At 35.7% G+C, this 25,776-nt stretch overlaps 1 protein-coding gene across 2 annotated transcripts; it reads right to left on the reverse strand.

The window, feature by feature from the left end:
• Window positions 1–1,052: 1,052 nt before the first annotated feature.
• Window positions 1,053–25,518, reverse strand: LOC124630122 (juvenile hormone acid O-methyltransferase-like). Of its 2 annotated transcripts, none has more exons than XM_047163857.1 (6): window positions 25,357–25,518; window positions 4,676–5,041; window positions 4,278–4,449; window positions 3,522–3,630; window positions 2,611–3,152; window positions 1,053–2,216 (listed from the first exon to the last, which is right to left on the reverse strand). In XM_047163857.1, exons 2-5 carry the CDS (start codon window positions 5,032–5,034, stop codon window positions 2,977–2,979), a joined length of 816 nt encoding a protein of 271 aa, XP_047019813.1. In that variant the 5' UTR covers window positions 5,035–5,041; window positions 25,357–25,518; the 3' UTR covers window positions 1,053–2,216; window positions 2,611–2,976. The 2 variants fall into 2 exon arrangements, with proteins under 2 accessions (XP_047019813.1, XP_047019814.1); XM_047163858.1 differs by lacking the exon at window positions 25,357–25,518 and adding an exon at window positions 22,070–22,254.
• Window positions 25,519–25,776: the final 258 nt, after the last annotated feature.

Genomic DNA, 25,776 nt, shown 5'->3' on the forward strand with positions numbered 1-25,776 from the left:
GGTATTAATGTCGTTTAAGGAGTGTTTTTCCAAAACGCCATATCGTTATGCTTTTTCCTTCTGTAAACTGTAGTTACGGACGTCACTAACTAATTGTCAAGGAAGGATGCATACGCCACATTAATAAAAAGTTGAAAGCAAGCTAGGAAGGGCAAGCGTAAAAATCTTCATATCTTATTCTTTATGAAAAGCTTTGCCTAATCATGGGCAATAAATAGGCCATCTTTGTTGATTGTTGTTTCCTTAACAACAGAAAATTGAGTTCACGTAAATAGTAACGATTCAGTAATTAGCATTCTATTGCAACATTAGTTACAATGATGAAGATTGTATCTTAATTTTAGATTTGCTTATCATTAAAACTGTCTATGACTAAGAGTTTAGGAATAGCAGGGTTTAAAGAGGCCTTGTTTTCCTACCAGAATATTAGGCATATTTTCCAGTACTATTTATCAAAGACTAGCTGTTTTCCTGCGGTTTCACCTGACATTCCTTCTTCCTACACCTGGGGTAAATACAGAGTACTTGCGACCCTCTCCGGCTTCGCACGGTATAACAGTATTTCCCCACTTTTTAATGTATGTTATTATACATAGAAATCTTCCCCTTAAATAATCTATCTATTAAAATAAACTGCATGAAAATCGGTCGCGTAGTTTTGAAGATTTACGCACGCAAACGGACATAGGGATATAGGGACGAAAAAGCGACTTTGTTTTTATTTTGAACTGATGTTACTCGAGGATAGTGTAGCTTCCCAACGGTGTAATATTTTTTCAAATCGTTTCAGTAGTTTCGCAGCCTTTACAAACAAACAACCAAAAAATATTTCCTCTTTATTATATTTGTGTAAAAGTGCGTGATAAGCCGTCAATTTGGTTTATTTTCGAAAAATATAGAAAAACAACTTCTCTTATCTAACTGTGTTGTGACATATCGATCAATCACTAACATTATTTGCATTATTTCGATTTAGGATAATAGGTTAGTGTGTGAAATAACTGCATCATTGGTAACAATGAAGAAGAATCCTACGTCAATAAAATGATTAATTAATTCAGAAAAAGTATTTATTAATCGTGAAAGCAACAATGTAAAAGTCTTATTTTTAACTTATATTATAACCAGTAAAACTTAAAAGCTAGTAAGTACAGATCCACTGACCGCGATGCAGAATTTTTTTATGACGTGTATCTTATGACGCACGGAAAAGAAAAGTAATTAAATAATATTTCAATTTGTATTCTGTAACGTAGAGAAGTACTCAGATGTAATACAATTTACAGTGATCAGATACAGTACAATAAATTACATAAAATGGGCATTTTATGGGAATAATACCTGCCCTGATTACAGTCTAATATGTAACCAACGGAGATTATTTTTCTTGAGCATTCGCCAAAAGACATTTTCTATGACGTTCGCAAGGTTTGGAATATAATTGTATTAATGTTTTTTGTGATATGGAAATATCTGTATAGGGGAAGAGTTGAAACCCAATTATTTAGTAATTTCTGCAGTCGGCCCAGTGTAAGATAGATTTATGTATCACAAACACACGATATAATAGCTTGGAAAAAATTTAACCTAAGAGTAACAAATAATCTAAAATACCATTAGCCTTGTTATTTAAACCTAATCTCATGAGGCTCTCGTTAGGCGGCTGGATCAAGGGACTGATTCAGAAGGCAGTACTCCTTGATACGGCGCGTATTATGAGGTTTCTTTCTGTCTCTGGGACCCTAACCACCGGTACCTTGGACCCTGTGCCCGATATCGGTGGCGATAAATGTTTTTTACACGCTTTTTATTAGCTTTTTATTTTTATATTTAAAAATGTAATTTATATGTTGAAAAATAAATAAATGAGGATAATACGTTTTGTGACATTAAATCAAAACATATGCGTTCTATATACTGATATCAGCGGTCTTATTGATCTTCTATTGAGTTTGGAATAGTACAATAACATTTCACAAAAAAATATCAATGATAACAATCGGTTCAGATTTACTTTGATAATATTAACTGTCTGTTTGATTTGGGTTTGCTCATTGTTTTGATGATGTGTATTTAAAATATTTTTAATTGTGTGTTTACCTACCAAGTTTCCATGAAGATCGTTAGAAAATTTAATTTCAGAAATATTTCACGAAACAATATAACAGTATGTTATTAAAATTCAATTGATTGTAATCTATTAACATTTTTGATTCCTTACAAGTGATGATGATGTCCTCCTAGCCGATTATCGGCTACGGCGGCTGTTCTCATGTAAGGAGATTAGCCAACTGCGCAGGACATATTATAGTGCACAAGCATTTGCGCAGACACAGGTGCACTCCCTATTCCTTCACTCTCATAGCCCGATGGGACGGCAATCCGACACGACCGGAAAGAGATCAGGCGCAGGACCGACATTTACGTGCTCTCCGATGCACGGGTGAATCAATCACCAACTTCCAGGCTTCGGGCTGCTTTGTGAAAGTCTTCTAAAACCCACAAAGCGATTTCGGCCCGACTCGGGAATCGAACCCGAGACCTCGTGCTCAGCAGCCACACTTGCGACAACTAGACCAACGAGGCAGTTACAAACACCTTACAAGTGACCTTACAAGTAGCTACAACCTAACACACCGACAGTTCACAATGTATAACATTATAATCTGTATAATTTAATAATATGTTAACCTAATTCAGGAAAGTATAAAATATAGGCGGTTTAGAATAATCAGATCTAAGGCGGATTTCTCCGCATAATTTCAATATGGCAAGACCCTTTTGGCGAAAGTCGGAAAATAATATTCCGTCTTTCGGCAAAGGGTGATTTAGAAGAATGATTGACATACTGGGGATTTCTATAACCGAACCATCCGTTATTTTGCGGTTAGAGATTGAGATATACTTCATCAGTAGCCGATATCGAAGCGATGGACAGATAAGTTATAGAAATTCGCCGTTAACAGATCAAATGGATCATTTGCTTGCGCAGACGACTAATAGACAGTAGTTGCAGTTTATCGTAGGTTCGCCAACATTGTTGTTGTTTATTTCAACGACGCCTAATTCTTGTGCCACCGCGTAGTAATCCTGCATGAATTCTTCGTAAACATCTTTTGGCATGTCAAATGGTTCTATCGCCTTTACGGTATCTGAAAAAAGGTTACTGTTATAATTTTTGACTTGCAATTTTAGAAACAAATCTAGAGTTTGATATGAAATCATTGGGAGCATAAACAACTTAGATTACGATCGATGGATATCACGCTATCTCGTATACTAAATCTGTTTTTTTTTTGGAGTTTATCGACTCGTATTGAACGGGTTTATTGATTTTTTAATTTAATTCATAGATAAAAGTATTGAGACTATATTGAACTGAATTGAGGAGGTATTGATTTCGGGGAACTAATTAAAGAAGAAGTGACGTCATTAAATACGCCATCTCGACTAGCCTCAAAAGTAATACAATTCTCGGTCGCAGCTACAACCTAGGGGTAAAAATGATCAATCAAACTTACTTTTCATAGCTTCCACGCTGTCAAATACAAATAGCATATCTTTACATTTCACATCGATGTTTCTAAATCCTATTTCTTCCATCATTTGTGTTACTTTCTTTTCGGGTTCCTGAGAATAAAAAAAAAACACAATTAAATAGGTATAGTAAGATTAGTACTTTATTACAAGATTTTCGAATATTTAAATCTATGGCGAAAATTTTCTAGATACCCAAAACAATAATTGTAATATTTAACTACTGTCAGATTTGATTTCGTCATAGTCTTTGTAAATAATAGTTATGTATTATCTCAATTTCCTGTTTGCAACAATGTTAGAGATACATCAAGATTAGATTTTAAGATATTAGTGTTTGCAGGTTATGAATGATCACGTGTTATCTAAGTATTATATACTGACTGCTTGTTTCAGCATATAGGTACTAATATGTTCTTCTTATCTCAGCTGCAGATTTAATTAGCTAATAAGCCCTGGTGCCAGAGTTTTCTTAAAACCACCTGACGGCCTTTGACGTGGAATTGTAGGTAACAGTATTTTGGAAGCCGGCATTATATAAAAAGATTATTCTGTTTTATAGGTACTATACAAGCAGATATTAAAATATATTGATCCAAATCGTGTACTTCAAAAACAACAACAACACCAAAACATAGGTAGACCTTGACCATGAATCAATTAACACTACCAGAAATACCGTAATATTATGTAGTTAGTTTTTAGCATGTAGTGAATTAATAGAAGTAAATATATAGTACCTGCATGTCGTGATACGGTGATATGAAGGTATTGACGTCTTTCAGCCAGGACTTCCATTTGGAGTATTGAGCTAGAACATTGTAGACGCTGTAGACTGGCGTGTACCCGAGGAACATGAGGAGACAGTCACCGCCTTCTTCTAGAAGATTGTAAATGTTTCTAAAAGCTTTCCTGAAAACAAAAATAGATGTTAGACATTCTGTTTTTAATTGTAAATTGTGTCACAATAATCTTTCTCCGAAGAATATTTTACGAAAGCTAATCTTTACGTGAATCTAAAATCGCTGTAACGTAGGTCAGTATCTGGTGTTTATAAGTAGTGATACTAGCATGAATAAACAAAGATAAAGATTGATTTATTGCATTCTTCCTATTTTTCAAACATCTAAAAACTTACTCCTGATTTCGTATCCAGTGCAATGCATAAAAAGAGAACACATGATTGAATGCTGAATACATCTCTGAGGGCAGATCCCCTTGGATGTCAAGTACTCGAAACATGGTCACTTCATCGCTGTGATGTTCACTTGCATATTTCACAGCTTTCTCACTTATATCACAAGCTACTAATTTCTTGTAGTTTCTCGGCATGTATTTTTTCAAAATAACGGTCATGCTGCCGTCACCGCAACCCAGGTCTATCACGCTATCCCCAATGTTCTTCCAATTGATCTTCTTCGCATATTCATTAAGACATTGGATAGCGCCTTTCTTTTGTAACGAGTTTGCTACATTGTACAGCTCCGGATCATTCATTTTGAATCTGCAAAAAGCCAAAATTCAATGTTATTGTAAACTCATACAGGAAGTAGTAACATTGCATAGAAGATTGTCGTCTATAGATATTATCTCCTATTTCTTAGTCTTAAATGGCAACGTTTTCCTCTTAGAGTAATTTTGTAACAATGTAACGATTTCATACTAAGCTAACCAAAATAGGCCAGCGTTATCAGTATGGGATCATTACGTCTGTGTTTTTGTCAAAGTCTTTTGTGATAAGTTTTTTTTTCAATCGGTGACCTTCATCTGAGCTGTATTTATACAACTTTGTTCTAGCCCCGGGGAAGAGGAAAGTCCGTTGCGCAAATGTTCAGATCATTTGTTATTTATTCTATTTTTACTATTCCCATAAGACATTGTGAAATAGAAAGGTCATAAGTTATGCTTTATGATAACTAGAGATTGCCATTGATTGTTTGTAGAGTTGTGAATGATCATGACGCAATTATGAAAACTTTAAAAGAAAAAAAAAAAAACAATATTGAACAGGGCTCAGGTTTATGTACGAGAGGAAAATCGATATTAGGGCGACTTAAAGTGACATTCGTTCAGAATGCGATATTCTACATATGTATTTCTTGATTTGAGCACGACTGATTGATGTCTATTCCAACTATTAAAAGATATGTTAAGCTGGTATTAAAAGTGTATTCATCTCCGGCGTTTTTTTTTTGCAATTGCTCTGTTTGCAGTTGGTAAATAATAAATACACATAGGTATTACAATAAGTATAATGAATATACCTACATGAGCATATAGTTTTTCGTAACGTTATTTTGTTTCAGAATTTGAATGATGCCATTAACTAAATATATAAATTATACAACTGAGTTAATAAATGAAAATCTTAACTTTTTAAGAGCTTTTGCAAGATTTTAAATACGGGATCGTTATAAAAGATTTTATAGTTTATATTTCAGTTTCAGGTAGTTAGTTTTATTAAGTACTGTAAGTAAAGGTTTTTTCATGTTTGACGACGGAAAGAATTGACATTCGGTGCACGAGTGCAGTCGTTGCATCGCAACGTCTCGACCGTCGACGAAAAAGTGCATTGCCCTGCGTCTGCACATCGGTTTTGTATTTTTTTAATAAAGCGTTTGCGTCGACGGTATCTACTCAATTGAGTTAGGATTCCTGACCTGGCATAATGTGATTTATATTGTCCACGACACGCATAACATTAGATGACGTAGTTACAGTTATTTGGTTTATTGTGTCACTATTAATGTGTATGTTTAGTTTTAGATACTTTTTTGCTAATAATTATTTCGTAGCAGGGCTTGTTTAATCTGGTTTTTATTATGGAGCTATATTTATAAGCCATAATACCTAATCAGGCGAGAAGATAAGACAATTGAGATATATTTTATAAGAAGTAAAAAAATCCCTTAATCTAACAAGATACAAGAGATTTTTAATTTAAATGTGGCACCCAACGTGTCATTAAGAAGTGTTACATAAAACTAAACAATTAATCGATATACTATGACGTATAAAAATAGTTAGTTCTTAACCAACAAAATAAACATCGTTAATGTCTTGGTTTTATTCCAAATATCAAAACAGGTTACCCGAATTCCCATTAACATACATGTACTGAACTGAAGTAATAATAAAGTAAAGTATGCATTAAACCAAAAAAAATATGCACGCCGTAATCTAAACTCGTATTTCAAGGGCAAAGTTAAAACTCGCGAAAAAAATTCAAGTTGGTGCATCAGTGCGTCCATACGCCATAATGCAAGTGCACTGAACATTGTGTGGAACCAACCTTCTTGATCATTGTTCATATTTAATGAAGATTTTTTATTATGTGCACAGTTATACATAACCTCAGGCAGACAAACTAAAACTATTATCCGTAAAAAAAGCAAACAATGTACGAATTACTGTTACAGCCCTTTTATCGTCCAACTACTGGGCACAGGCTTCCTCTCACACGGAGAAGGATTGAGCATTAATGAATTAAATGTACGAATTACGAAGATTCAAATGAAAAATAATAAAGGGAGGCTAGTTTATTAAGGTCTACTAGAATTTCCCATGCTATTTCTACAAAATCACACAACTAAGTACTAAACATGTTTTAGATGGGTTTAAAAAAGAACTATGCCATCTTTGAATGGTTTCGGCTTCTGAGATTTCAAAATTCTCAGTAAGTAGGTACTGAAAGTAAAAAATGTGAATGGGGTATTATTTTATTTGGCACTTATTTTAGATTATAGGTATTTTATTGGTTTAAGAGTACCTAGGTATAGTAGGTATGTAACGCGAGTATTATTAATTTATCATCTGCTGGTTAACGTCTTTACTTTCTAGGATGGAGTGGATTGAAACAGTTTTATCTACCTAGATAGCAAACTAACTTTCAAGTCAAATTAAAAATTAGTTATTCAAACTTTGCTGTTAAACAGCTCCTCGAAATTTCCAAAAATCAGCTCTCGAAACGCCCACTTCGCAACTTCCTACGTGTTTTTTGCTGGGAAGAAGAAATGGCGTAAAAACTCCACATAAGAGTTTCTTCCAAGTATCAAAACTGTCGACAATGTAGTCACCAGCAATGTCACCCCGAATGGGTTCAACCGCCGAACGTGTAAGAGCAGGAAAAAGGGCTCATATTTAGGGAACTTTATTGTACCAGCTACGTACTGAACTCGTTCCAAATAACGAGAGATTATTTCAAATATTTATTCACTTTCCGATAATTGACTTGAATTAAAAATAAAACAAGTGTGTTTTTTAAATGTTAAGAAATAATCACAAACCGAATATTTTGGAAATTATTACATCGATAAAATGTTCAATAATGAAGCCATGAGAGGTCAGAGGAATCAAACCAATCGTGTAGGTAAATCCTAAGATAGATTATTTAAATCAGAAGCATTAGACGTAAGGTAAACGCGGGTGAAGTCGTCATGCCCCAATAGTCGTCAATTAATCTAAAAACTTTTATTTATTATTTCTATTGAACTTAAAATGGCCCGGTTTATATGTCAACATATTGTTGATAATATATTGCACAATTGAAATTACAATACGGGGTTTTAACATTCATGGCGTCTGAGATATGTTATTCGAAAAGTGTGTGCCCTAACAAAATAGTTTTTTCGTGAAGTTCAGCTGTCAAAAGTAAAACTCAGCACGTGGTTTTGTGCTTTGATTTACATAACTCCAGTGGGGTCTGTGGTATGTTTCTTTGTTTAATTAGATAGTTAAGTTTATTTGCTAACGATGTAATATGCAATTTGTAATACTTTTAACATAGAAGATATATTTTTTTAATGTGACATCTATTGGTACTTTAAAACTCCTATTTGACCCAAAACCCGTCAATTTTAGAATTATTATGACGACTACTGGGACGTGCTCAAAAGTTGCACCTAAACTCGTCATAATGAGGATATTTTGTGTTTTACAGTACAAAATGCGAATAAATAGCTAATATCGGGACTTTTACAAAATTGTTATCTCTCTAGAACAAACATATTTAAGGTTTAGACTACATTTGTTGATAAAACTGCGTTTCTTTAAAGCTTTTTCTTAGGGGTACATTTTACTCTCCTGGTTCTAGATGCACGTACACAGTCATGTTATTCGATTCAATTAATATGTTTCTTAATGGTTAAATCCCCTGTTTCCTATAAGTATGCATTTTCTACGAGTGTTTTTTTTAGGTATATATTGGCCGCTGTAGGCCTCCGCCATTCGATTAAAGACACACGATACATATCTACCGCTTTGGGTACAACTACCACTAGCCTTTGTTTCTACTACGCTTGGATTACAATTTGTGGCAAGCAAAAATTGACTGTTCTTACACTATGCTTTTTGTTTAAAATAACTGCATGTCGTCACGCGTATGTACCGCGTCTCCCTAACTTGCTTTAATAGCGCCTGTATAAAAATTATGTCATTCAACTAGTTTTGACGCAAAAAATATTAAAATCAGTTTTAAAACTAAGATGACGTAGCTTCCATCGCTGTCACTGCTTTGCTTATCGTATTCGATAATGATGGGTAAAGAGTAATCTTATAGTTATCGGCACGAATCTTGAGCTCTGTCTGTCTGAAAACTAATACAGTGCATCAAAAAATTGTTCCTCATCGCTGTCACTGGGTAATGTACCCAAAAGGCTGGCAGAATTGCCATGTTGGATGGCAATGCTCAACCTCTGTGCGAAATAAAAGCCAGCCTTTGGGTCCCGTGAAGTGTCAACCAGGCGCTGGGAAATATCCTTAGCAAGAAGGCGGGCTCTCGGACCCCACGGCCAAAGAGTTTCAACCCCAAACGGCTTGAACATGTACTTGAATATAAGGTTACTATATTTGCGCCGCTTGAGGTTCTCTGCTTGTGCAGCGGCGGAGCCAGCACAACATGCAGTTCCGGGATGGGAGAGTTCCGGGAGATGGCGCAAGAGTGTCGATGCATGTCGCGTCCCACACTAAAGTCCTACCCAACTTCCACGGAAATAGCGTAATGCCGTCTGGTCTCTTGCCATTGTCGCGTACCAAGCCATTTGGTTCGAGTACGGCTGGTACGCCGACGGCAACAAGAGCGCGACGGATCACGTCGTTGATGTTAGCATGTCGTGGTATGCGGCCGGCACTGCGGCTGCACGACTTTCCAAGCATTTAAAGCCTCGGTCAGACATGGCACCTCAAAATTGACCAGTGTGGTGGTCTCACAGACTTTCATATTTACAAAAATAATAAAGGGGGAAATATTAAAACTAAGTATCAAAAAATTCATCCGCATCGCTGTCAGCGGAGATCGTGCCCAAAAGGCTGGCTGCATTGCCACGCTGGATGGCAATGCATATCCTTTGGCCGAAGTATAGGCCAGCCTTTTGGTCACGAGTGGACTCCACATTTTCATGTCATTTATGCTGGCTTGTCGTGCCATGCGACCAGCACTTTTGCCACAGGAAAGACCATGGTGCCCAAGGCAGTCCACAGATTCGCCGCACTGATAGCAATGCGGAGCCCCAGTGGGAGCGCCGAGGCGTAGGCATGTAGCGAGCCGGAATGTTGTGTCACCCAGCATGGTCCCAACGCTGGGTGACGGCAGTGCGTGAAGCCATAGCCTGACTCCCACTCTCCCACAGCCAGTAGGCGGGCAAGCTCAGCAGTATTGACAGATGTTTCAATTAGTCTCGTCAATCTGCAGAGCGGCTCGTCCCACTGTCTCTGGGAAGCCGGGTTGTCAGGGAAGGCTGTATTTGGGTAAGCCACTTTCCAGGCGTTCATACCATGCACCTCAGAATCGACCAGTGAAGGGGCTAAAATTTTGCTGGTCAACTCCTTAGTGCCGCAGACCGAGGATAGGAACGCCGGTAGACTTAAACTGGAAAATTTGCGGACGCCGAGGCCACCGAATCTGATCGGAAGGGTGGCTTCGCGCCCGTGTCGACGGCGCGCGTTGTTCCACGCGCTCCTCAAAGAGATGTCAGCAACCCCAGCGGGGGCTGCGGGTTGTTCGAAAGAGATACCACGGCCCTGGTACATAAAAGGCCTATGGCGGAACACGACGGTTTTTAGTCAGTAAGAGTCTGACACTCCCTCACCGCTGCTAACCCACAGCGGGAGGGGTCATTTGATGATTTTTGACGTCGTTAAAAAAAAAGGGTGGCTTGAAGTCAAGCTCGGTCGTCCAAGGCCAAATTAAAAAGAGATGAAGGATAGTACGGATAATTTAGTCAATTCTGTCTAAAAGATGTGGCTGCTTCCATAAGGGAGAGGAGCGAAGGCTGTATATACATTTTGGGAAAACACAATATTGGTTTTACAATTTAAATATTTTAATAGTAATAATTTTACTCGTGCTACATATGCACATGACTGCATGGTTATATGATTGATTACGAAATATAACATATATTTTATAGACTGATTTTGTGATTCCAAGCGTTTGATAGATAGGAATATAAATTAAAATGTAAATATGTATCTGTTTTATTGAATACCTGCTCTTCTAACAGATTATGACCTGCTATTCTAAATAGGGATTTGGTTTTCTATCTATCTACCTAATGTTTCAAAGGCACAAGTATGCTTAACAAAGTCAAGCACAAAAAAAATTTACATAACTTGAACTTTATGTTCAAGAGCAGAGAGTTCACATTAGCATTAAAAGTTGACGAGTACTGGGAATATTTGACGAGTATCCGTACAAATCAGACGACTATTGGTACAAATCGCCCTTTTTTTACTTTTGCCTTAATAAGTACATAAATTCATGAAAATGATTAAAAAAACATTAATTACTTAGAATAACGAATAAATACTCTAACACGTCATGCAAAAATTTTCATTTTATATTGAATATTTTACACACAGTAGCGCTTCAAAGTCGGTGATTTCCGAAATCCGACGAGTATTGGTACGTTTACCTTAATACAAAGGTATGGCGAATTATGAACATTCAACGTGTTTACTTATAGTATCTAAGAGTCTTGAACAAGCTAAGTCGAGTCTATGCATATCATCATCTTTTCGTTCTCTCGTCTGGAAGAGCTTTCGGAATGGATCTTGGCGATAAGACCCCATTATGTCACTTAATTTAATTTTAAAATCAATAAGTTTTTCTCTGTCGCTGTACATATTGATACTGTAAGCTTCCAAATAGTCCTCCAGTAATGTGTGAATGTTGGGACATACGTTTGTCAAGCACAAACTAGATATAAAACTATATATATAGTTGTGGGCGTAGCTTGTACTCTCATCGTTTCGAAATCACTTTCTTTGGTGCAACGACTGAATAAATATTTCTTTATTGGCTATTAAAGTACAACACGATATTTTGGAAGCTATCTTTATCACTTACTTTAGGGTTCCGAACATGATTTTCAAGGATTAGATAAAACTATATTTGTAAAAAGAAATCTCGAATTAGATATTAGACTCTAACTTTGTTCGGTGGTTTGATGGGGACTTACTTTTCCTTTCCTAAGATCTGTACCTAACTAAAACATATGTGTTAGAGTACCTATAAGAAAAATGATATTTCTATACGGAACCCTGAAGGTGTCGCAGCAAGCCTGATAATATCCGTAACCTTCTTGGATGTCCAGATCATCGACCTTACTGGTCTCACCTGTTTTAAGCCCGTGACGCAACGGCCAAGTGAAAGTTTGGAAAAATATTTGAATGCCCATTGCGTCACTTTGTTAATAGATTATCGTCATGGTCAGGGGGGACACCTGACCTTACTCAACATTTTTATTCAACTTGTTTTGATAAGGTACTTACTTGTAAAGTGATAATGAATCGGTAAGTACTGAGGTATCTTTGAGCACCTTATAAATTGTATGAAGTATGCTTGAAGATAATTTTGATGTTAGAAAACACAATAGTCTAATGTTCCATTAAAAGAAAAGTACGTTAGATATAAGTGCTCCATCGAAGCAAGAATTTGTACCTACTCAAAGATTTCTCTTAAAAGAAAGTTTCAGGATAGTTTCATCGTTTAGCTGATGCGTTATAGAGTTTAGAAATAGAAATCCCTTTTAATACTTATTGATGCGACATCTACAAATTGTAGGGGTATTATGTCATTATCAATTATAATATCGATTGTATAATATTCAAATGATGTTATGATAGCTTTTTTTATAACTTCGTCAGCCAATTGACCCGTACATTAGCCGAACACTAAACGCATTGCAATGCGTGCCTGCACAGAGCACAATCTTTCTCTTATTATTGAAAAAAATTCGTACTTTCGTCCTCTCACAACCAGTCAGTGAGTGCAATGCCCCACGAATTGTCTAAATTTTAAATTATTTCTTGTCTCTTTTTTATATGCATTTACTGGTACGTAAGAAGGAGAGGTGTATATAGTTCGTTTAGTCATCGCGACGGTTCAAATCGTCTCTTATTGACGGTCCAATGTTTTGGGTCTTAAGGCAGGTTATGACTAAGGTCATAAAAAGACAAGTTGTCGTAGGCTTAGAAATTACATATTTTTTTAATACTCTGTATTCTATAAAATAGGTATATTATTTTAAAATCAATGCGCATTATTTTCCTTTAGCATTGCTTTATTAATATAAATGTGCCTTGAATGATTTGTTCATTGATAACCTAGCTGACTCTAAATTAGTCACTTATGTACAAATGGTCACTATTTATTACGCGTTCTATATATCACTATATTATGTATTGTTATTAAGATAATGAAGTACATGGCGTTTATTAGATCGAATCGCGGAAATAGGTACTTACAGTGAGAATTATGCGTAATATACGAGTGAGATTAATATACGATGACATCTGTAGGTACATATTTAAAGTGTTTTCCGTGTATTGTTAGATCATGGACACTTTTGAGGAAACTCTTTTATATTATTCATAACTGATACTAATTGCACTTAATTTTCTTAAGAAATTATACCAATAGCTAGTAAAAATATAGTTTTCTAATCTCTTCAGTGAATTAAATTATATGAACGAATGTATAATTTTCTAAACTACTGTTAGTGAATTAACTTACGAATGTATAATTTTTAAATTTATTTTTTATAAAGTCGCATTCACAGTAGGTACTTAAAAAGAAAAAATGGGAATCATTATTTTAAATGATTTCGATTAAGGTTGACAAATCTGTTCCTGAAATTGAACAGGACTGAAAACTGAAATAAAGTGATGTACCCATACCTACATTATGAACTTCTGTAAGGTCCTCATATACCATTTTTTTTGAACTTGTAAGCTATTTTTATGTAGTTTTCAAAACCTGCCCATGATACTTTTCGTATAAGTACCATCTACCGTTCCCGCCAGAAAATGTTTAGGTACTTGTACAGAGCAACACACCATGGAACCAAACCACGGGTATTTAGGGCGAAGGCTCTTCACACAAAGTTTCACTAACTTCGAATAGATGGCGTTGTTCGTGATCCCAGTACTTCAAGTACTTTGAAATTATAAAGTTGTTACTGTAAGGTCAATTTTGTTTGTCTAAAGGGTATTGTTGTACGATGTTGTTTTTGCGACCACCGGGCAGCGAAGTATGGGTTAAGTTATTTTTAGTGAAGCAGGAATTTATTTTAAGTAAAGAAATCGTTAGATAGGAGCTTAAAGATTTTCTCTGAGAGCTGTTTTATTCGTATTTTTTTATATATAACACTAGGAATTTAACAGAAACGGAAATTAATGAAACATCACAAAAAATCTGTTTCCTGCTGAATTATAGTATTATTAAGATTTTTAGAATTAAGGGAATATTTTTTCTATGCGTTTTGAAAGCTCAGAATTAACGACAAGAGACTTGACTTTACTATACATTAACAACAGAAATATTGACAGATATGACATTAAAATCGTGAATAGTATATTAACCGGAGTAAAGGTAAATATATTCTAACAATCATAATTTCATTCAAATACAGGTAGAACAGAACACCATAAGCAGTACCTATCAACAGGTAGGTGGGATGGTATTGCATGAGTTCGAAGCCACCACCAATGTTATGGATTCCTGCAGGTCAGTAATAGGTACGAATTAGGTAAGGAATTACTAACGGGTTGCAAGAGAGTAGAAGCTTATGTTTTTTTAGAATTTCAAGCTATATTTGCTACAGACAACCCTATGAAACAATACCAGGCTAGTATCATATTTTACGACTGGACATGATAAGATCAGAGAAAAAACGTGATTGGAGGATAATATGCTTTTAAACTATTCGGATAAAGTTTTCTTTCCTATTTTAGTGCCGGTCCAATTTAAATCTTATTCCATTGAAATGTTACCTAACATCGAAATAACTTTGATACTGCCTATAACGTGAATACCTACAGCTTCAAAAAATAAACAAGCGACTCTGACGTCAAGAAAGGTCCTTACAAATAATAATCGTATTTCCCTACAAAACGTCTGAAAGAGATGAAGAAAAAATGTCTGTGCTCGACATCATTTCACAACACATAGAGCGGACATTCGTACATACAGCATTATTTACTGACTCACACAGAGACGAAGCTACCTATCAACCTAAAGAATATCTAAAAAATACACAAAAAGCTTTTTTCCCAAGAATAAGCGGGACGGAGTACGGATCTTATTTTTCTCGTGGACGTTTCAGTCGCTCTGGGGTGGGACCCCGAGCTGCCGCGGCCGGGGTGTGGGGTCTCCACCGCCCCCTGCAATAATACTGCGTCACTATTTTGCGCCATTACCTACACTCGCTTCCTATTCTATAAGTAGCGTAGCCTCTAGGACGTAACGTAGGAACTTCCAACTTACTCGCCATCGTACGTTGGTAGGCGGAAAACCACTCATGTTGTAATCGAATCGATTACACAACTTTAGTATCGATTCGCGAGTTCGGTAGCCCTTGACCTCATTTCATTAACAATCTATTTACAGTCGGTTAGGTATCAATATCTGAACTTGGTTACTCGTGTAGAAATATGCTTCCTTGTTTGTTGATAGGGATGAAATTCCCTCAGATTATATTTAGGGTATGGATTGGAATAGCATCGTTGTTGATTAATGATTTTAATGACCCTAAACACGTGTTACATTAGCCAGTGATGTGATGCAAACGGGACATTTCAATTGAATGACCCTTCAAAAGCTCCGACGGTCATTCAGTTCCGCGTTAGTATAACAGTGATTAGCAAACCATTAATCAAGGATTCCTGTGGTTAGGCGGTAGTACTATCCATTTCTGAATGGGGTCAAATGCAAGCAATGTAGTAAGATTGGGTACTAATCAAAAAATGCAAGAAATCTGAAGCGAAGTTTCTTATTAAGTACCTACAAAATAATTTTTGTATTCTTAATTTAGAAAACTATACTTAATAAAATTATATCAGCAAAGGAAATAATTTTGATAATAATGTAAATAAGTACCAACCAAAAAGTGACCTAACACTAAACATATTAATTGAACAAGCCGTACCTTTAAACCCTAGAAATTGTTTCCAGCAAATTAAGCTCAGCGTAAAGTATAATAAAATATAATTTATCCTTGGTCTCGGATTTCGCGGAGTTACGTACTAAATCTGTAGGATTTCGAGTGCTAGCGCTTCGTGGAGGCTGCTTTATATGTGTTGCAGTGTTCCAACTCCGCGGAGCTGGTACATACCGCCACCTACTGCATACGTGGCAAACAAATACGATAGAATTTATAACAATATATTTAAGTCGTTTTCGTTGTGCTTGAAATACTGGATTTTCTGTTAGAGAAGATTTTTCAAAGATGTAGCTATGAAGGTGTAATCCAATCGTAGCTCGAGTCGATCGGTCAAGACGATGAGAAGTAGACTAATGAAGATGTGAGCCCATTTATTATAAGCTTTTTAGATAAGTTATGTTACGACTGTCAGATCTACCATTCCTAAACGCGAAAAAATATGAAGTTTGTACTTTACATGTAGGTAATTAAGATCCAATTACTCAAAAATATCCTCCCAGACTAGATTAATAGGGCACGAAATATGGTAGTAAATGCTGTTTAGCTACAAATACCGGTGCAAGCCATAATTTTAGCAAAACAATGAGCTAAGTCTGAACACCGCAGCCGATGCTGCGCGCATACAAATTATTGACAATCGATATTTAAGTACTACACGCATCCATGCACGTTTAATTCGATAGAGTTCGCCGTATCGATGCCGTTTTAATCGATACTTTAATTATAATTTGGAGCTGTTGTTATAAACAGTACAATGATTTATATCTACAAGTTCAACCAAAATTAATGTGGTGGTATTTCGCGTAAACTCAGATCTATTTAGTTACATATTTACAAAAAACTTTCCTTCCGTTGGCTATAATGACAGACAACATTTTAAAATAAATCCTGATCCATCTCTATAATTCAATTGGATAAAAAACTAATGAAGACAAGTATTTGTAAAGACTTAAATCATATTGGCGCCACTAGAACAGGTCGCAGTAATGCATTACTAATCAAGACGCATCCGAGACGACACGGCAAAAACAGTAGCCAAGCTATGCAGGTGTGCGTCTTTGTCAAATAGCTACAATGTTATGCTTTAATAAAACTCCAGAAATAGTTATGTATAGCAGACTGGAAATGCAACTATCTGCTCCGGGGATATCTAAACATACCTTTGCAGATATAGGCTTGGAGACAAAGTATGTACTACGGAGCAAGTTTCGAACAATTTCTACCTGTGTGACAGCAAACATTGCTGTTCAGTTTGAGCGGGTGGAATCTGTGGCGTAAGGAAGCGCGCAATGAATGTCGTGCTGCTGGATAGGAGCGAGGTATGTGATGTCGTACGTTTGTGTTGGGTGCGAGGGTGGGTGTGAGGCGACGGTCCTTTGATTCTGGCGAGATTAAACGTGCGGCAGACGGTGGCGCCTCTATCGATTGTTGTTGTAATTACAGCGCTATCCTCGCCCAGTCGCAAATGAAATTGTTCCGGACAGACCTAGCTGCGGATGCCAACGGCGTGTTACACTTGTCGCTGCTCCATGCCGTCACATTCTGAACTGTAAAACCTAGTACTAAGGTGTCACAGTACCGTTTCAGGGTCCCTAGAAGTACCGACGGAGTTGCGGACGCATTATTGCATACGACGCTGTCGTGTTTTGATGAAATTCTCACGGAATGCTTTTAGTGGCTTCACGCGGTTTTAAATCGGTTCATCGATGTTCGGTTAGGGAACAATGATATTCATGTGATGTTAGAAGTATGTCGTACTTTTTGTGCAAAGTATTAGCACTGAGCTTTCAGATATCTCTAGGAACTTTAAAACTGTCATTCTGATAATGTAATTTATTTCATCTTAATCAATCTCTACATCTGGACATTTAGTTTCACTATTCCCACCCATAGTTTAATAAGAAACGCGCGTATCTTTATTTGATCACTTATGTCTCCTCAGTAGACTTCTATATCTTATCAAAAAATACAAGATCACAAAAACCCAACATCTAAATAAAACGAAGCCATATAACTTCTAAATATCTATACGAATGATCACGACTGCGCACTGAACGCAATTCGAGAACAAATCCACATCTGAATCTGAAATGCGAATGGGAACAGAGAGTGGAATCCAATAAAACATTCGTAGCCCTCGAAACGTATCTACGTCTACGTGACGTAGACGCCTCCCCGAGACGCATGCGCACCGCACTCGTACAGAACAAATGGACAATTCCAATTTCAATTGTAGAAAAAAAATAACCAATTCGAAATGGAGAAGGCTTCGCGGCGACCAATGGGAACGCTCACAGTCGTAATGCCAACTGTGTGGGCGGGGCGAGTGATATCTAGCATTGGAATGTTCGTTGTATTTGTTTTGCTGGATCCGAAGGCTTTATTGCATGGTGTTTGAGGCTCTTTCCCCTTGAGGGTGGTAGCGGCGGAAAGCTCGGTATGGATTTGGGATGAGGCACTTCACATTATGTACGTAGTCGTTTGCAGCCTACGGATCGGTGACCTACATATACTATTGTACCATGGTTTTGTCTTATTGTTGTGCTATTGTAGCTATAACAGTTTGTAGATAGTTTCCTGAAAATATTTAATAGTAGCAACTATTAAATTTTTTAATAGTAGCAACTATTAAATTTTTTACAGGCTTCTCTTTAGCCTGTAAAAAAAGATCCAAGAAAAAAAAATATCCCAAACAAAATTGGACGAAAAAAACAAAGTCTCCAAAAATCGCAAGAATTAACCTGTAATGAAATCAAGGAGTGTCTCCGACTTTATGAAACTGTGAGTATTGATTTTTCTATAGGGAAAAAACGAAGGCAACGATCTATGCAGATCTGGAGTGCTCTCGGCACATCAGATGGCACCGGCGGGCAGCTCCGCAGACAATCGAACGGTGGGGGAGCCCCCCATTGGAGGTCGGGGAACTGACATAGAGTAGGAGCGAGATGATTGTGATATGAGAGGTGTAAGTAGGTTGAAACACCGGTTATATTTGTAACCTGAATTGTAACGAACACTTCTGTTGAGATTCGAGAACGAGCAATTCTGACTTTATTGTTCTAACGCGAAATGTAGTAAGCATTTTGCAAATCGGTACCTACGTTATTATGCAGGAATAGCAATACGTGACTATGAAAGTATACAATTCGGGAAGAGTCATTGATCTGAGATAAGTTTTAACTATTAAATTAATAAAAAAACGATTGTGGACGAAATAACATATTCAGCATAAGCTGAAACGCAAAGAGCTTTTTTATGACTCAGTAGAAATTAATTGCAAACGCAAATGCCATTTGCAGCAGTAGTTGTTGTAAAGTATCTTTACTACTACTTCTTCGACTACCAAGTAAAACACGGTATAAACAACGGTCCCAAGTATAAAAAACTACAAAATCCAACCGAATCACAACATAATCTTTGTCAATATCGACCCGGCGGCGGCGACTTCCCATTCTCGAAGTAAAACACGGCGGGAAGGAAACCGCGGGATAAACCGCCCCCTCCCACTCCCCCCACCCGATCTTTACGTTTCAGGAATAAATATTTCAGAGCGTGTGCTTCGGAAGTTAAAGTTATGTATCGCCCACGCCGGTAACAATCTGAGAATGAGAAAACCTCGCTTTACTTTTATGTATGTTCGCTTTATGTATTTTTTTGTAATGTATAGCTTGAGTTTTTTTGTGTTGTGTTTGTGGGGATGTTTCTTGAAATTGTGTGGGTTTTGAGACTTTCTTTTGTAGCTATTAACTTTTAGTGATATTCTTATTATGTTTTGGGTAATAATTATAATAATTGGTCAACCAGACCTTGAGGAAGAACAGTCTACTCTTTTCTTAAGGAGTTTTCATCTTGGCTGCTTATAAAGTAGGTGCTTACTATGTACTTACTTTAAGATTTGATAGTTAATTTATGCGTTTTACTTATTACATTGGATTGGATATTTCTTTATTTGCGCTTTCTCTTATTAGTAACACTGACTGTAATATAACTTCACTAAGTAGTGTATATGTCGCAGGGATATGATAAAAACGGGGATATGATCAATTCCCTAAGGGACTTGATCAAATCACGGAGGATGTTAAAATAACAACACGATTTTATCTTTTCCCTAAACAAATCTAGTGAATTGAACAAATCACTAGATTGGTTCAGTGAAATGACAAAAATAATTTTGCTTTGATATTTTAAAGGTTTATTTGGTAAGATATACCTACATAATTATGATAATCAGGTGTATGCAATACAAGGAAATATTGATATAAAAATCACGATTACTCAGAACAATATTTTAATTTTTGAAAGAATCTACAAAAATTTCTTTAAAAAATATTTTAGTTGCGTATGATATGCCTATTTGTAATAATCACTTATTAAAACATGCAGCTGATTTGTGGCATCGTGAATAACATAAAACATTATTTTTCTTACAGGCACATCTATGACACCTACGGCTTGCCTAGTGTTTGCAAGCGCGACCCAAACAAGAACTGACATTTTTTTTTTGTCATTTCACTGAACCAATTTAGGGATTTGTTCAATTCACTAGATTTGTTTGGAGAAAAGATAAAATCGTGTTGCTATTTTAACATCCTCCGTGATTTGATCAAATCCCTTAGGGAATTGATCATATCCCCGTTTTTATCATATCCCTGCGACATATACCTTTAAAAGTATTCGTTTGATACACCTGTGCCAATACGTAAAAACCACATTTATCAAGTCTTTCTAAAAGAACTTGACATTGTACTGCAGACACTGTCTATAAATCTGAACATAAGGCTTCGTTCACACGACGCGAGTTCACAGATGATAAATACATTTTCTATTAGTATTCACGGAAAGACAAAGACTGATTACGTATATTTGCGACTAGTTTCTATGTTAGGTATATATGTACTGATCAAGTAAGAACATAAATGTGGTCCATCAAAGAGATTTTACATAATTTATTCACTGCAGTTGCCATCCGTACTTAAGTTGGAATAAAATGTTCAATGAGGTAATTATTCTCATCAAACGTTGATAGGTGAGTCACAATGTCAACGAAAACTAGTTACAATAAAGTTGGCATAATTACATTTGCACCGACTACAATACATATGCTCAAGTCGCATTTTAATATCGCATATCTAACGGCGAACTACGAATGTGAAAATAATTATTGAATATTTTGTTGATATTAACCAGAAAAGAAAAATCCTAAATGAACACCACGCCATAAGTAATGTGTCCCGTGTGTGTGTTTTAAGCAAAGTCGCAATAACCTTAATTTTCTACATATATAGAAAGGCCGTCAACTGCGCCAGCAATAGTTCCAAGTTCCAATCCACTAAAAAAAAACGAACGCAATGTTTACAAACTTTACATGTTTTCACAGTAAGACAAAAAAGTTTTAAGTCTCAAAACTTCTACTTCAAAAAGGTAGTGTTAAGGCAAAAAGTACCAGGGTACAATAAAAGACATGGCAATACGTAAATCGATGCTACGGTGCAACTACTCGTAACTCACACATATACACTCACCGTGTAGGCGTACACGTAAATTTGCATTATCATGAATTTATTACTATACGACAAGGTCGCCGATAAGGATTTTCTTCGCTCATAGAAAATCTAGGCCGCAAGATTGAAACCTATGTGACAGGCTTCAATATTGAGGAACTGGTATTCTATTTTGTGACTACACTGAACACTTTTATTTATTTTAATCATCCTACTGTATATCGTAGTAAATATTTTTTCTATACGACTCTAATCTTTGTAAGAACACAGGCAACCTTTTTGACTTACTTATTCAATCTGAACAATGAAACATACATTTACTAACCTAACTGAGACATTGTTGCATCTAGAGTGCAGTATTTGTACGTCGCGATAAATATTATAATGAGCGATAAAACAATTGAATGATTACTAAACAGTAAGATGCAAATAATGATCCGATTAAATTAATTGTCATTCTAAAAGAGCAAGACGAACAAAATCACAACAACATTTATAAATAGCAGCAGAAAAATAACGTCCAATAAGTTTTCACTTCACTCAATAAATTAACACTTAGTTTAAATTAAAATATCGAATATAGACACTCACATCTTATTTCCTTCGACACTGAACTTTAATAAATTCAAAGTGCACTACTATCAATGATGTAAACTGGATTGATTGAATGAACTGTTCATATACGTATTTATACGGGAAAAACAAACGAACGTAATGCAATAAAACAGAGTTTATAATTTGGTACGGCGTTTGAACTACGCATTTGTAGCCGCGAGTCACATGGACTGCAGTCACATGTATATTCTCACATAGCGGCGAGTACTATGTCGCCTTGCAGAATAAATACCATTAACCTGCAATAATCTAATTGGCTACTATTGATTCGCTAATTGCCTGTATTATTGCTTCCGCTCACACATTTGTGGGTCATTTAGGAGCTTTTCTATCTAATGGGATTGTAAAATAATAATATAAACTTGGTTAGAAAATTCGGTATATTTTTGGGTATCTGAAATCTTGTATTATTTTACGATTGATATTTAATTCAAAATCCTTCGTGGCTAACTGCCAATAAACGCGAATTTATTTGACTTGAATTTATGTGCATATTACATCAATAGATATTTTATTGGTTTAAAAATCATTTCCGCATTTTCCTTAGTTTTCCTATTTTTGATCAATAGAAAGGTTTTTCGTCAGTCAGCGAAGAAGCGGTTTGGGGTTATGGTCGTCATAAGATGATCACATTATTAGCTAAGAGTCATGGGTATAGTTGGTCACGTCATTATTAGTATTGACTTGATTTATATGACATAAAGGATATTCTATTTGATAATAGTTATTAAGATAAGTGGAAACGATTAAAATTCTATAGGTAGGTAATTCCTAGCTTGTCAAACGTGACATACAAACTTTTATTAGAATGTCTGGGGAAGTACCTAGTATGATTACCTGGGACCCCATCTGCTTCTTACATAATATACTGGGTTTAGAAAACACTAGGCGATGCCCGCGGTTTCACCCGTGACTAAAACAAACTCCTTCATGAATCTGGATAAAAAGTAGCTTAAGTAATAAGTTACTATTTATTACATCAGCAATTTGCCAGTGATATAGTTTAGCCTGCACAAACAGACGAAAATTAAGAAAAAAATTGGGTCATGTATAAAATAAATCTAGTTCTAGTTTAATTTATCTTTAGAAGAATTCTCTAGTACCTAGGTATGATTGCATTGGCTAGGCAAATTTAGGCCATTACCTACTTATATTTTATTGCGGACTACATATGTACCTAGTAATAAGTAATTATTACCTACTTACTACGAAAAATCTTCAAACATATTATTGATCTGCCATGACAAATTAATCACTGGACAATCGTTCTATTTATTATAAACAGTCCCGCGTGGGTTTATCATTACATCAAGAATAAGGACGACACAAAATCACTAAACAGTTGCTTATTATATAAAATATTACTTCACTACATTGTAGTATCCTACGTTTGTACTATCAATGACGTGCACCGATGTATCGGTTATGAATCGTTACTTACACTTGTATGATATAACTTCACACAAAATCTCGGATTGACGTTGTACAAAATTGCTACATTGGTCATACTGTACGCAGTAATAAGTCTGTAATCCTAATGAGTAGAAGTTTGAACTGTCTGCAACTACGTACTTATCGTTATAGTTGACGCAGGTTTGGATTATGTACCTGCATGGTGTTCTATAGCAAATATGATTTACTAGTTGTTTTCCCGCGGTTTCATTCACATCCCGTGGACTAATGCTCCTAGGCAGATAAAATGTAGCCTATGTTTTAAGGGTTTTGGGGCCTTAAACAAATATAGGTAAATACATATGTTCCTATTCATTAACTTGGTATAGATAGATTGTTATGTGCATAGGTCCCATCATCGACCATTTCGAATGACAAATTCATATAGCGAAGGCTCCATCTATTAAAAAAAATGTATAAAAAATTAACTTTGAGGCCTAGGTTCACAAAGTGACAAAATCCCCTAAAGATAATTGAGCTCAAAATCACAAAACCCACACAACTCTAGGTATGCGTTTATATTTCAGAAGTAGATGGTTAAGAAAACATCGCAAGTACAAGAAAGTTAAAAGCAGTAGTTTGATGTTTGTGCGAAGTCTTATCGATGCGTATTGTTGAATATTATTAAAAGCTGTAACTACAACTAAAAGTGCTACCTCGATTATACCTGATTGTTGTACTTAACGTAACTTAGCTTTGCAGTTTTGAAATGTTTAGGGAAAACATACGATCATGAAATGTTTTATTAACTTATATTCTTGAAATTGCTATTGTTTTACAGATGACGAAACTTTGTTATACTCTTTCATGGAAAACTGCGATTTATTTCTTGTGGGAATTAAAATAAACGATGTTAAGGTACTCTGTGAAGTAATTTAATACTATTTTCAGGCGGATAGTTCTTGGTTTTCAACCCGATATTTGAAAAGCGAGAAAATCTTAATATTGTACCTTAAAGTGCATTGTCATACATATCCATACGATAGAAGAATGCAATGCTGCTGAATGCTTTTTCAATTCGGAGTCTGGTTGGTACTTTCTCCTAGTAGATAGGTCAGTGAAATCAGCATTCCCACAGGTGATCATATAACAATATGTGATGATGTGTACGTAAAATGAGGAGTGCTAATTTTGCAAGCCGGACATTATGACGACTCAGATTTTTAGGGTCATCAAGCAATGACTTATTTTTTCTTGGAACATGCGTAATGATAATGATAGAGATAAGTTTGTGACAACTTTTAGGGGACATGAAGATATCATGATAATTCAACTTTCGGATTAAGAGATTAAGAGTTATTATTGCATGAGTATTTGAGCATAACTCTTAATTTGTTTATGTTATTTGATGAGAGGGTTTTAAAACTATAATATTTTTTAGTCTCATGCTAGATGGCATTTTTTTGTGAATAAGCTCAGTTTCTTTTTAATTTTATTAATTTATTTAAGGAAGCCTACACTTACAGCTTATTGGTTTATTTGCCACAGATCACTCAATAGTGCTCCAACATGAGTGCTCTTATTATTAACAAATTGGTAACACAGTTACAGATTTCGATAAAAATTAAATGGAAATAATGAATTTAACAATAACAATAGTTTAATGTAATTCATACCTGATGACACAGAGTGGAATCCCATTAAAATATGAGATCATGGGCAAGACGTTTGTAACTAACATATACCTTCATTCATAGACGTCCATATCAATGCTAATAATATATTATGGGCAGTTAACAACGACATTAAAATGTATACGTGCATTCAAAACGAAGGTTCTAGAACAAAATATGACTACAAATTAAACTTACCTGTTCAGTCAAATCTTTGTGTGCGGCAGAATTTAATCTAATTTATTAATTGCACTGGTTTCGATAAGAACAAGGTTATCGTTCACAAATATTTGCGATTATATTATAATTGCGATAATATAAAAAATCAGGAGTGAATTCAAAAGCTTGTGTGCGACACGGTTCGTAGGTCAGTTACAACTATTTCATAGAATCAACAGTGGAGCATGTGATATGCAATCGTAATTACTAGCACTGCTAATATATTGCTTGAGCGAAGCGGTTTATGATTTATTAAGATTGCCAATGATTATATGCACTCGATTTATCATTGAATAGTGTTATTTAGTTTTTCTATAATTAGAGATAGATCTATATAAAATTGTGTTGAGAATGTATTTTTTTGAATCCAGTTTTAAATACAATTTAAGTTGACAGGTT

This window comes from Helicoverpa zea, chromosome 4 (assembly GCF_022581195.2).
Source record: "Helicoverpa zea isolate HzStark_Cry1AcR chromosome 4, ilHelZeax1.1, whole genome shotgun sequence".
Lineage (NCBI taxonomy): Eukaryota > Metazoa > Arthropoda > Insecta > Lepidoptera > Noctuidae > Helicoverpa > Helicoverpa zea.

Coding starts and splice junctions, on each gene's coding strand:
- LOC124630122 (XM_047163857.1), bottom strand. CDS start 5,034: ATGAATGATCCGGAGCTGTACAATGTAGCAAACTCGTTACAAAAGAAA. Junction 4,450..4,675: donor CACTGGATACGAAATCAGGA/GTAAGTTTTTAG, acceptor TTTTGTTTTCAG/GAAAGCTTTTAGAAACATTT. Junction 3,153..3,521: donor CAGCGTGGAAGCTATGAAAA/GTAAGTTTGATT, acceptor ACCTTTTTTCAG/ATACCGTAAAGGCGATAGAA.